Below are 11,672 nucleotides of genomic sequence, written 5' to 3'. Positions count from 1 at the left end.
AACGAGAGATGACTTCTTGCAAGGGCAAGAGAAGAAGAAAGTTAGGGGAGAGGGAAGAAAAATCTCATCTGGCTTCTCTCTTCCCTATTAGAATGATGATTGTTCTCCAAAATTATTTAATCCCCTGCTTAAGGCAGAAGTAGATAGGTATTAAGGCCAATGGATTTCCTTTTCCTAGAAGAAGTCTATCTCCAAATCAAGAAAGGAGATCAAGTTCAAATTGGGAAACAACTCTTCAAGCCCATGCAACTTAGGATTTCTAAACCTACTGCCCTTTTCCTATGTGCATCCTAGTAGGTGTGGGGGCATTTGTGGAAACCAAAAATAATCCTAAAAATTCTAGAGGCGACACATGAATTTTTGCTCAAGAAAGACAAGATTGCCCTCGATAAATGGGCAGGCTTCTCAAATACTCCCACACGCAGTTCACACCCTTGAAGGTCCTATCAGCTAAATACGACTGCTCACAGCTCACCTTCCCTTGGCAAGGAAAAGTCAAAGCATTAAAGATAAGGATTAATTACCCAAATCCTATCTTTAATACATTCCCAATTGACGAATGACTCCAATCAAGTAAGTAATCCCAATTTAAATCAATTAGGGATAATTACTCCATTATCTCAACATATTATTTCCTATTTAATATCTTGAGAATATTTCTCCATAAACATTGGCCATTACGATGCCGTCATGTGTAGGGTAAAACCCTAGCACGATGGTCGGCCCTCTCCCCTATATATACTCCATATTCTACCAAATTTCAGGAGCTTTTTCCTACCCCTAAAAAGTCCTAAATACTTTACTCTCTCAAAGAAATTGACTTAGGCATCGAAGATCTATTGGCCTAAACCCCCCCCCCCCACCTTGTGGACACGTGAGGCTTAGATCCTTGATCAAATGTGTTAATTGTTTTACAGGTGCATTTTCATCAAGACTGGAGACGGTGGAAATTTGCATCGACACTAAATATACAAACACAATTTGATAAGAAAAAGCTTCCAAACCCACAAACTCCATAGGATTCCATTGATTGGAGAGATTGTACAAAATGAGTTACGTATGAACAGTGCAACCCAATAATTTACCACCCCCTTGGCATGCATATGACAATTCATGCAGTACATTTGATAACATGTCGGTACATTATATTATTAATATATTATCAATAACATTCCATTATACTATTTCGACAGTCTACCGTTTAGTAACGAACGAACGTCTTGTCCAGAGAATAAACTGCTTGATCACCACCTAGTTTGGTCTGAAACACATACGTGCTACAATGGAATAGTTTGAGATTTGGTTTGAATCTTGGCAAACTCCAAGGTTTTCTTGCCTTGCAACTTGTTTGTTACATAGTGTTTACTGTACTCTCCATGATTGTATCTTCTATAATTGCATGGGTTGTTTTCATCCACCAATTCTTCCATTGGGCCAACCTCTATCTCATAGGTAGGAGCATAAAATGTCACAATTGAAAGCCTGTCTTTCCCCTTGTGAGCCACTGCTCTATGCTCCACACTCTTGTATTTCCCATTTGTAAGAACCTGCATTTCATTTTATGTTAGTAAAATAATCACACACCAAATACCACTTTTAATAATCAATATCTAGGATTATGCGAGATTAGCTCATCAGTCAGAAGTTGCAATCACCCACCCTCAATCTCAAAAGAGAGCTTTCCGCACGTCCCTCTATTAGGAAAGATTTTCTTATGCTACCAATATTTTTACTCACTTCGATGGTGTCTCCAATGTTGATGACAAGTGCATTGGGAATGGGCTTAACAGGGACCCATCTGTCATCTTTGAGGATTTGAAGTCCCACTGAGTTGCCCTTCCCTTGCTGCAAAACTGTGAGGGCACTTCCATCTGAGTGTGGACTTAGTCCCAATACTAGGTCAGGTCTTGGACATGGAGGGTAGTAGTTCATCCTTAGGGCTTGCACAGCCTCCCCAAACATCTTTTCAAACACATCACCATTCAAGCCAAGGCTCATGGCTATGTATTTCAGCAGATTCTGGCACAGTTTCCTCACTTCCGTTGAATAGACCTCTACACTTTCACTTGAGTTAGGGAAAAAAAATAGGGAAAAAAAATTAAGGAAAAGGTTTAGACTTTAGATTTTAATAATCATAAAAAGAAATTACTTGGCTTTGCCGAAGAAATTAAAACGTTTGACACGTGAACATAAATTTTTTGTGTTGAGGTACTCACCCCAATGAGTTGTTTTTACATATATCAAAATGTCACTTGCATGGAAACAGTATGCCAATAAAAAAAACTGCATATTTTGAAGCATAGAAGAAACTTTACCTAAAATTTTCTGGGTTTGTTGGCCATAACATGGGGCTTCTTATAAAGTTTGGTACAACCCCAAGAGCAAACATGTTGCACCAGTCTAATTTCTGGTCTTCTGATAACACAAAAGCCTGGCCATATCCCTGAACAGTCCCAGGAGCCAGTGCATACTTCTTCTTCTCTTCCAAAGGCAGCATGAAAAATTCCTTGGCCACCTTCTCTATGCTCTCAAGTATACTCAGATCAATCCCATGATTAACCACCTGCCATATAATAGTCACCTCGATCGGACCAATCATTAGCTTCTATGGCTTGCCATGTTTTTTTTTATACAAGTGATATTTCTACACTACTCCATCTAAATCATGGAAATGGAGTTTAGAAGGTTCAAACTTGGGTGCAAAGAAGAATGCACACTTCTATAACCAACTTGGCTAAACCCAAGTCTACTTTACCATGTTATTCATACAAGTAAAAAGAAAAAGTTTTACCTGGAAAAAGCCCCAGTTCTCAGAGGCGTTTGCAAGTTGGGAAATCTCAGTTTTGATTTCATCTTTGGTTCCTTTTACAAGCTTTGAGAAATTGATGGTGGGAATGTCAGTGGAGCATGGCATGGGAGTGGCAAGAGTTGGCCTCTCAGTCATGTCCCTCACAAATCTCTCAGGAATAATGGAAGGCTTGGATTTTCTGAGTTCTTGGACATCATCGATGTGACCAACCTTGATAGGGTGAATGGGTTCTGGGGCCATTTGGGAAGGAAGCACAATTTGGAGGTAAAAAAAAAAAAAAAAAGCAAATTGTGTAGATTTGGTTAGATTCTATTTGGTAGCTCAAGTCTTGTAGAAGCCTATATTTATAGGGGGAGAGAACCATTGAGGTTAGGCACTTTGTTAGATCTTGTAATTCAATATTGCTATTGTTGTTGTTACATCAAACATTGGGTGTGTGAGCTTGTGGGGGCCTAGATTTATGCACTTTCTAAAACAAGTCATACATGTATCCCCCTTGGACTAAGGAACAATCAAATTATTGGCGAATATTGCCTATGGTAAATTTTTCGGTGGGCTTGTTACACTGCTAATTGATGCTCTTGATTTTACTCTTTGATAACACGTGTCAACTTATAACAATGCATCCATTTATTCCACCATATTATAACTCCGTAAAATATTAATCATATTAATTATAATATATGAAATGATAATATCACGTGACCACATCGTTCATTCATATATTTTTTTGGTATGATCATGTGATGCAGTAAATTGTTGTTCTTGCAAGAGAAAGGAATCTGAGTTCCAACAGTGTGGTGTGGTGGTAGTCCATGCAAATTGTCTGTTGTGCAGACTTATTGGGTGGTGGTAGTAGGGGCCATTCTCAAGTGCTATTCAGATGCCTTCATTTTTGCAGACCAGATCCAGTGTTCTCATCATGTCATTGTTACCTAATGCAAAACAAATGGTCAGATGGATTGAAGAGGAAATGAAGTCAAAAGGATACAGTGGAAATTTGTAAATTTGGCTTCATCTCATACGATGGATTTTAGCCAATGTCTTAAAGGCGAAGGCGTGGACGAAATGTTTCATGGATAGCTCCGTCTAGGGGAAAGCCTAGGAGCATGAGGCGAAGTCTCATGAAATCTAAATTTTTTAATATATGTATATATACATTTATTATATAATATACATATAAAATATAAAACTTTGTAAAAATATTTATATCATTCAAAAGTGCACAAGGCAACAAGTTTAACCAATCAATCAAATCAATCTAACAATCAAACAAATGGAATCAGACACCTAGTCTTAAGTGCTATTAATATGTATATGAGAGTTTTGAGTAATATTAGGATGAAATATGTAGTCTTAAAAAAGAGGAATAAGATAATGTGATGTTTCTTTTAAGTAAAGAATATACAACGATAAAAAACAATAAAAATAAAACATGTTTACTTTTTTTTCTTTCTGTTGGGATGTTATGAGGATATCCATAAAAAAATGCTTATCTATAAATAATAAAAACAAAGAAGAAACAAAGGATGCTTATGTATCCATCTAAAAAATAATATAAAAATAAAAGTGAATAAAAAAAAAAGATAGTGGGGTAATAGCAAAGTGGGTCTATTTAAATTTTAAAGAGAAAGCAATTATTTTAAAACCAAAAGCCAGGAGACTGTCTATCTTCTTCATCTTCTTCGGCTCTGCAACTCATCTTCTTTGCTGGGCATGGTTTTGGGGCTTTCTTTTTTTATTTATTTATTTTTTTTTAAAGCAAAAAATGGAAGAAAAAAAAGACGCATGGACTCCTGGACGCCCTGAGGTGCACCTTTGCCGCCGGTGATGCCTTATGCCGACTCCTAGAAAACAGAGGCGGCAAGCCACCCAACTAACCTTCGAGGCCGCCTAGGGGCGCCCCAAGGCGAGTCTTTTAAAACATTAATTTTAGCCAACCAAGTCGTTTCAACCTCCAAAACAACGTTTAATTTTCATAATAGAAATCAGACCTTTGAGTTGTCGTCTGATTAATATCAAATTAATGTTGTTTTAACTACTGAGTTGTTTAAGGAGTAGTAATCAGTTTATTTAAAGTCTTTGGCCATTTCAGTGTAATCATTAAAACAATTCAGAATTAATCAAATAAATTTTTTGGGTTTTCTCTCAATCTCTGGTGGATTCCAAAAAATTTTGTTCTTCAAGATTTACATTTGTAATCCTTATATGCTCGTGCTACATCACCACCCTTGCCATCCTCCAGTCACCATACCTCAACACCACTCACTTATATTAAGTGTGGAATTTTCGCACTCTTTACTTTCGGCGCACTTTTGCTGTTTTGTTTAGTGATTGGATTAAATGATAAAAAATAATAATAAATAATAATCAACAGATAAATTTATAAGAGAAGTGCATGAGCTGAAAGGGAGTGCAAAAATCAGAAAACACTCCCCTTATATTAACTACGAAGAGTAACCTACGCGGTTGGTTAAAAATTTGTTGAATGTAAAGAAAATATTTAGACACAAAACCGTAATTAGGGATTGGATTTCAGTTTAGAGATTTTCAGTCTCTGAATGTAGTGCCCAAGATGAAGTCCAAAAACACAATGAATGAACTATGAACTAGAACTGGACCCCCACACACGCCAATCTTGATGTCTTTTGGAGGAAACTCTACCCCCATAAAATTGTTTCACTCCATGTCGACACTTGTCACAAGTTTCATTTGTATATATACACACTTGATCTCATCATTCCATGTATGACCGAATCAGCGGCACACCCTGTCATGCAATAATATATTCTGTAAACATTAACAATATATACATATATTATATATACTAAAACTCAGTTGAGTTTTAGCACTGTTCAGCAATAGTAAAATGACGGAAATGCCCCTGATTTTTTCAGTCCATTACCGTTTTGATGCTTGTTTCACACAATAAAATACCTATATTGCCCATGATTGCCACGTGTTGATCATCCTTTGTCCTCCCAGGTTGCGTGTCTATGATCGTTGAATTGTGGCACAAAGCAAGATAAAATAATTAATTAAAAAACTGACAAAAAATTATTTAAAAGATATGACTTAAATCAGGTTGTGGCGCACAACACAATAAAAAATTATAAAAACATTGAATGCATGGACAAAATAATTATTAAAAATTATGAGAAACCCACCTGTCCCAATTGCTTTGCCTTTTGATTATTTTATTTTTTGATTTTGCTTGGCTTTTTGCCTTCCACGCCGAGTCTCCTGCAGTAGGTGGCACGAAACACGATTTGTGGCACAGAACACAATAAAATATTATAAAAACATTTGAATGCAGAGTCTCTGCAGAGTGTGGGCACAAAGAAAGATAAAATAATAATAAAAAAAACTGACAAAAAATATTTAAAAAAATTGAGTTAATCCAGGTTTATGGCACATAACACAATAAAAAATTATAAAAAATTTTGAATGCATGGAAACCAAATATTAAAAATTGTGAGAAGCCCGCTGTCTTCCACCTTGCCTTTGGTTATTTTATTTTTTGTTTTGCTCTGCTTTTTGTCTTCCACGTGTTGATCATCGGGGGATTTTCTGCTGAGAGGGCTTCTCCCTGTATCTTTCATTTTTATCTCTTTCTTTCCTCAATTTTTCATTTGCTTTTTCTGCTTCTTTCTTTCACGTTTTAGCAAACAGTGCTTCGTCTTTTTTTTCGTTTGTGTGTCGTCATTGTTATTATGGGTGCATGATTTGGTTCTGTTTTGTATTTTGAGGAAATGGTGTTGTTCGTTTTTCCTAGGTGTTGTGTTGCCATTTTCGCGTTGGTTCTACTTCAGGTATGTCGTTCTTCTTTTCTTTCTTTTTTCTTTTTTTTTCCCACTTATTTTTGCTTATTTTATGTTCTTGGGTAAATTTGGTGTTTAATTTAGAGCATAGAAAATAGGAAATAATTATTAAAAAATTCTGTTTTTGGATGAATTTGATGTTTAAATTAGAGTAGAGAAAATAGGAAATAATAAATAAAGAACGAAAGAGAAATTAAAAAATTTATGCTTTGTTTAACCAGGGTAAATGAAAAATAAAGCTCCAACTCCTATCGATAAATTATAGTCGTATATAAAGCTAGCGAAGTTAAGAGTCCGAATTTGCAGGATATGAAAACCATCGATTCCCAGAGCTGCTCAAACATAAGCAAAGCAGGTGATTTATAATAAGAGACTTTTTCTTTGTTCTTTATTGTGCTACCTAACTGAGTTTTAGTATATGTATAATTTATCATTGTACATTTTTTTAAAATTTTTCTGTGATAACAAACAATAAAATTTTTATACCTTCTTAACTTTTTAAACCCATGTATATCTGATGAGAAGAAAAAAAAATAAAAAAGTGTGATTAAAACTGGGCCACATGATTTGTGGCACAAAAAACAATAAAAATTCATACCTGCCCACGTGTCAGTCATTGCCATAAGGTAGTATCTCTACCTTTGTTCTTCTTTCTTCAGTTTTCTTTTGAAATTTTCTTTGTTGTTTTTCTTTGCTTCTCCTGCTTTTGGCAGTTGTTTGCTTTCTTCGTTGTCCTTGTTGCTTCTCCCGCTCTTGCCAATCCTTTTCTTTTGTTTTTGAATCGTTGTCAACACCTGAACCAAGTGATCAATCTTATAAACGAAAAAGAGAATTTGTGAGAAGAGCGCTTTTCATTCCTGGTGAACAAAGGTTTGATATCTAATTTCATACTATTCTCAAATATGATGTTTATATTTTTACATCATGTTTTAAAAAAATTCCATGTGTTCACTTCAACTTTCTTAAAATTTACATATCAAACATTTTCAATAATTATTAGAAAAAAATCATCTTTTCTTTTTTCTGTGAAAAACTATATTAATGTTGCATAATCATTCAACTCAGTGAATCTGAAGAAATTTCAGAAGTTGATCCAAGAGAATGTGATGAGGTTCCGATAAAGTTATTAAAAAAAAAAATCACCTCCAACTCAAGCAAAGCCACACAGCAGCACTGGAAACAATGATTAGGTTAGTATGCTTTCAAGTTGTTTTATCTTTTCCTCCATTACCATTTAAATGTGATACTAAATCCTATCTAAATATGTTCTATTCTATTCCTCTTTGTTCAGGTTGTTTTATCCATGACAACAAGGACTAAAGACACCTTTCACTACTCTGATCAAAAATGTTTACCGTGTTTTGTTTATTTATATTAAATCATGTTTAACATGTTTAAAAACCTATACATATCTTTTTTGGCCCAAAACTCAACAATATTTTTTGCATCCCCATACAACAGCATCTCCTCATTTTTTGTATGCAAAAGCTGGAACACACTATATTAGATGGGGTTATTGGAAGAAATTCAGTTATTATAATGTTTTTTGTATCTTTATACCAGGAATTTCTATTTTTTGTAACTGAATGTAATCCTCCTGGTTCAGAAATACATACAACTGCTACAATATAATGGATAACTATAATTTGTATCTTTATATTATCTCAATTTAACCTTTTCCAGTTAACGCTTTTCCAAATTCATTGTTGCTATCGTTGTTCCTATTTTGTTACCGAAATTTTTTCATTTTTAACATCTTAACTTAAAACCCACGGCAACGCGCATGTATTAAGCACTAGTTTTGTTCTAAAGTTAAAACTGACGATATAATTTCTTTGAAAAAGACTACCAATTAGCCTTTTATAGTTTTATGTATGATAATTGTCTACATTTAATTAGGGAAGGAGGATTCAGGTTTGACTAACACGGATATAAAATTGAATATATTTGTAGCGAGTGTGATATATGGTGCTAAATATCATAGGGTGTTGAGTTTTACCCATACATTCTAGGTTTGAAACTATTTCTTAGAATAATCTGAGGAAGGTGATGAGGAATAAGCAGAAGGTAGACAGAGATATTCCAAAGCAAGTAGTAGAGTGAATGGTAATATATAGTCATTGAGATTGGGAGATGGTCGTGCATGATATCTTTGATTGTTTCTTTCTGAAAACATAGAAGACTTGGGCACCATCAATCTCAATTTATCTCTACTAATTAATAAAACACTCATTGTCAACCAAAACCTTATAAAATTACAAGTTTAACCCCTTTAATTAAAACAGAACATGAATAAGAAATATAGGCAGAAATGTAATTTCACACAACCAAATTTTGCTGTTTTTTTTTTTTTCAAAGCCTCACCTACATGTAATTCTAACATATCTCTAATAAAATAAAATAAAATAAATAAACGTCTCACTCTCACATTCTCTATCACTCTCTTCCACTCTCCTTCTATTTCAAAAACAAAAATAAAAAAAAATTCACACACACTTTGTGTGTGCCCATATGCTAGTATTTTATTAATCTTGTTGTTTGCGCAAGCAATATCAAGTTCTCAACCGACTAAATATCAAGCCAATTTTTCAAGTGGTAGAAAGCATTGTGCACCCGTGCATGTGCATACTCGTGTGTATTGATGCTAGGGCCAGCTCAGGTAGCTGGAGTAGGCCACCGCTAAGCCCTTCTGTGGGCCCTCAATCTATTTTATTTTATTTTATGTACATATAAATTAATGTTAGAAATCTTGTAAATGTTCAAATAAGAAATTTATAGACCTTAAGTCTTTATCTAAATATAATATCTCATTGGATTAAGCGGTTGAGCTTAACATTTGTAAAATTGAATTATTTTATATAATTAATTGAATAAAAAACAACAAACATGTTTTGAACGTGATCGGTGGAATGTCAAGTGACTCAAACCTATTCTTATTGACTTGAAAAAAAATTGTTACTTCTTTTATCGCACTCTTCAAATTGCCACACACCAAACCCTAAACAACTAAACCCTTCGGCCTTTGTCGCATTCTCAAGACCGGCCCAGATTGATGCACTAATTTTTAAGAGCTAGAAAGCATTGTGCACCGGTCCATATGTGCACTGCAGAATTTTCCATTAGCCCAAGGCAAGCTAAAGTTTTAATTGCTTTCAATGTCACCACCATTTGGTTTGCTTTTCATTGATTCACTCAAAGTCAAAGAGTAATTACAACAGATTGTATTTCAATGTTTAACTCATGATTTAGAATTTAATTTTTTAATATAACTAACTAATTTATACTAATCAAGGCACAATCAAAGTAGATAGTTGACTCTTAAGTAATAGAATTTAATTGTTTAATTAACCGCTTTTCATCAAAACACCATCACCTTAGCGAACCCATTTCATGTAGATTTCTCCTCATTTACAATTGAGTTATTATACCTTTTTCTTTTTCATGTAAATAATGTCGTGGATACCATCTATTTAAAATATATTTTGTAAATTATATGACGTGATTGTTGATGATTAGATTATTACTTAAGTACTGATTAACGTGCTTATTGCCTATTGATGACACATTACATGGCTTGCAAATGTGGTCAAAATATTAATCTACGTAGCATTACTTTTTTATTTTATATGGTTTATCAGTTTCAAAGAAATAATGATATAGTAAAATAGATACACATTATTACTGTTACCAAACTAAAACATAGTATTTTGAGGTCCAAAATTAAATTCTTTACTATAAAGTATAAGGGAGGAAATTATTCTAGAAATTATAATTGTACGAAACGTCGACGTTTCACCGCCTAAAACCTTTCCCGCCAAAATAAACCGTCAAACTTTCATCTCATTCAACAGCTCCGGCACTGTAAAGGTTCCGGCTCCGCAGACTCACAGCATTCCGCCACCATAAAATCCGGTTATTTATATGACACTTTGACGGTTTCACCACCAACCATATCATCAACTGTTATGTCAGGCTCCGAAGAATTGGCTTTGCAAGCCGGCCGTTGGATGAAATGCCTGAACCAAACGTTGTGTCCTGGACCTCGCTCCGGTTGCGTCGACACGGGTCAGCCCGGAATGGCTCTCTGGCTCTTTTGGAAGATGCCCGAGTGTACGGTTCTGCCCAACGAGTTCACTTTCGCGACTGTGATTAATGAGTGTTCGATCCTTGCTAATCTCAGAACTGGGAAAAGAGTTCATGGGCCTGTTGAACTTTTGTGTTTTCGATCTAACCTTGTTGTTTTCTCTTCGCTGGTTGATATGTACGGGAGTGCAACGATATCGATAATGCTCAGCGGGTTTTTGATTCGATGGGCTGTAGGAATGTTGTTTCTTGGACTTCAATTATCAATTGCTTACTCATTGATCGGAGAGTGGGAGAATGCTCATGGTCTTAGGTCAGAAATGAGGCGTACGAGAGTGCAAAAAGAACCTGGGCGCAACCGGTTTGAGGTCAAGGACTCAACTTATGTAGTTGACGCAGGAGATGTATCATCATGTGCGCGAGGGAGCGAGGTGGTGGCCTTGTTGAGGAAGTTGGAAGGTAAGATGAAACAAAGAGGAAGGTCTTTGTGGATGTGGAGGAGTAGGCCAAGGAGGAAATTGTAGGTTTGCACGGTGATGGATTTGCGTTGGTAACCAAACTAAAAGGATTGTCAAGAAGTTTTCAAGCTCATTGGTGCCTGAGATTGTTGAGTGGGAGTTTCTTGTTAGAGACGTTAACATATTTCATCACTTTAAAAATGGTTCCTGCATTTGTAGGGTTTTTTTGGTGATTAGTGTTCAATATGTCTTTATATCCATAATAATCGTAATGGTATTAGGATGCTTAATATTTGATCCCCGAAAGGCAGTCTTTCTCTATGCACGACATCCCATCTTTATTAACGCATTGAGGAAACTTCGCCTCTCAAATTTTCGTCAAATTTGATCTCATTTATTGACATTGTTGCTTAAACTTTAGTTTCTAGTCTCAGATCTAAAATTTGACACCAAAGTCAGCTCAAAAATAGGCATCATTCCCCTGTAGTAGGCGGCATATGG

General features: G+C 35.2%; 2 protein-coding genes and 1 long non-coding RNA gene across 4 annotated transcripts; 2 read left to right on the top strand and 1 right to left on the bottom strand.

The window, feature by feature from the left end:
• Positions 1–981: 981 nt before the first annotated feature.
• LOC103958578 (protein SRG1-like) lies at positions 982–3,225 on the bottom strand. Of its 2 annotated transcripts, none has more exons than XM_048584561.1 (4): positions 2,792–3,225; positions 2,316–2,563; positions 1,660–2,065; positions 982–1,547 (listed from the first exon to the last, which is right to left on the bottom strand). In XM_048584561.1, exons 1-4 carry the CDS (start codon positions 3,047–3,049, stop codon positions 1,278–1,280), a joined length of 1,182 nt encoding a protein of 393 aa, XP_048440518.1. In that variant the 5' UTR covers positions 3,050–3,225; the 3' UTR covers positions 982–1,277. The 2 variants fall into 2 exon arrangements, with proteins under 2 accessions (XP_048440518.1, XP_009369137.1); XM_009370862.2 differs by having other exon boundaries at positions 1,738–2,065; positions 2,792–3,213.
• A 3,826-nt stretch (positions 3,226–7,051) lies between these two features.
• Positions 7,052–8,317, top strand: LOC125477457. Its single transcript, XR_007258518.1, has 3 exons — positions 7,052–7,500; positions 7,696–7,820; positions 7,922–8,317. It is a non-coding gene; the product is annotated as an uncharacterized LOC125477457 (long non-coding RNA).
• Positions 8,318–10,462: 2,145 nt separating this feature from the next.
• LOC108865928 (pentatricopeptide repeat-containing protein At4g15720-like) lies at positions 10,463–11,367 on the top strand. The gene has a single exon (XM_048584387.1). It carries the CDS (start codon positions 10,596–10,598, stop codon positions 11,235–11,237), a length of 642 nt encoding a protein of 213 aa, XP_048440344.1. The 5' UTR covers positions 10,463–10,595; the 3' UTR covers positions 11,238–11,367.
• Positions 11,368–11,672: the final 305 nt, after the last annotated feature.

This window comes from the organism of the source record quoted next, unplaced genomic scaffold (genome assembly GCF_019419815.1).
Source record: "Pyrus x bretschneideri cultivar Hongxiangsu unplaced genomic scaffold, Pyrus_bretschneideri_v1 Contig21, whole genome shotgun sequence".
Taxonomy (NCBI): Eukaryota; Viridiplantae; Streptophyta; class Magnoliopsida; order Rosales; family Rosaceae; genus Pyrus; species Pyrus x bretschneideri.
Note: the sequence above shows the minus strand (reverse complement) of the source record. Positions and strands in the feature narration are given on the sequence as shown.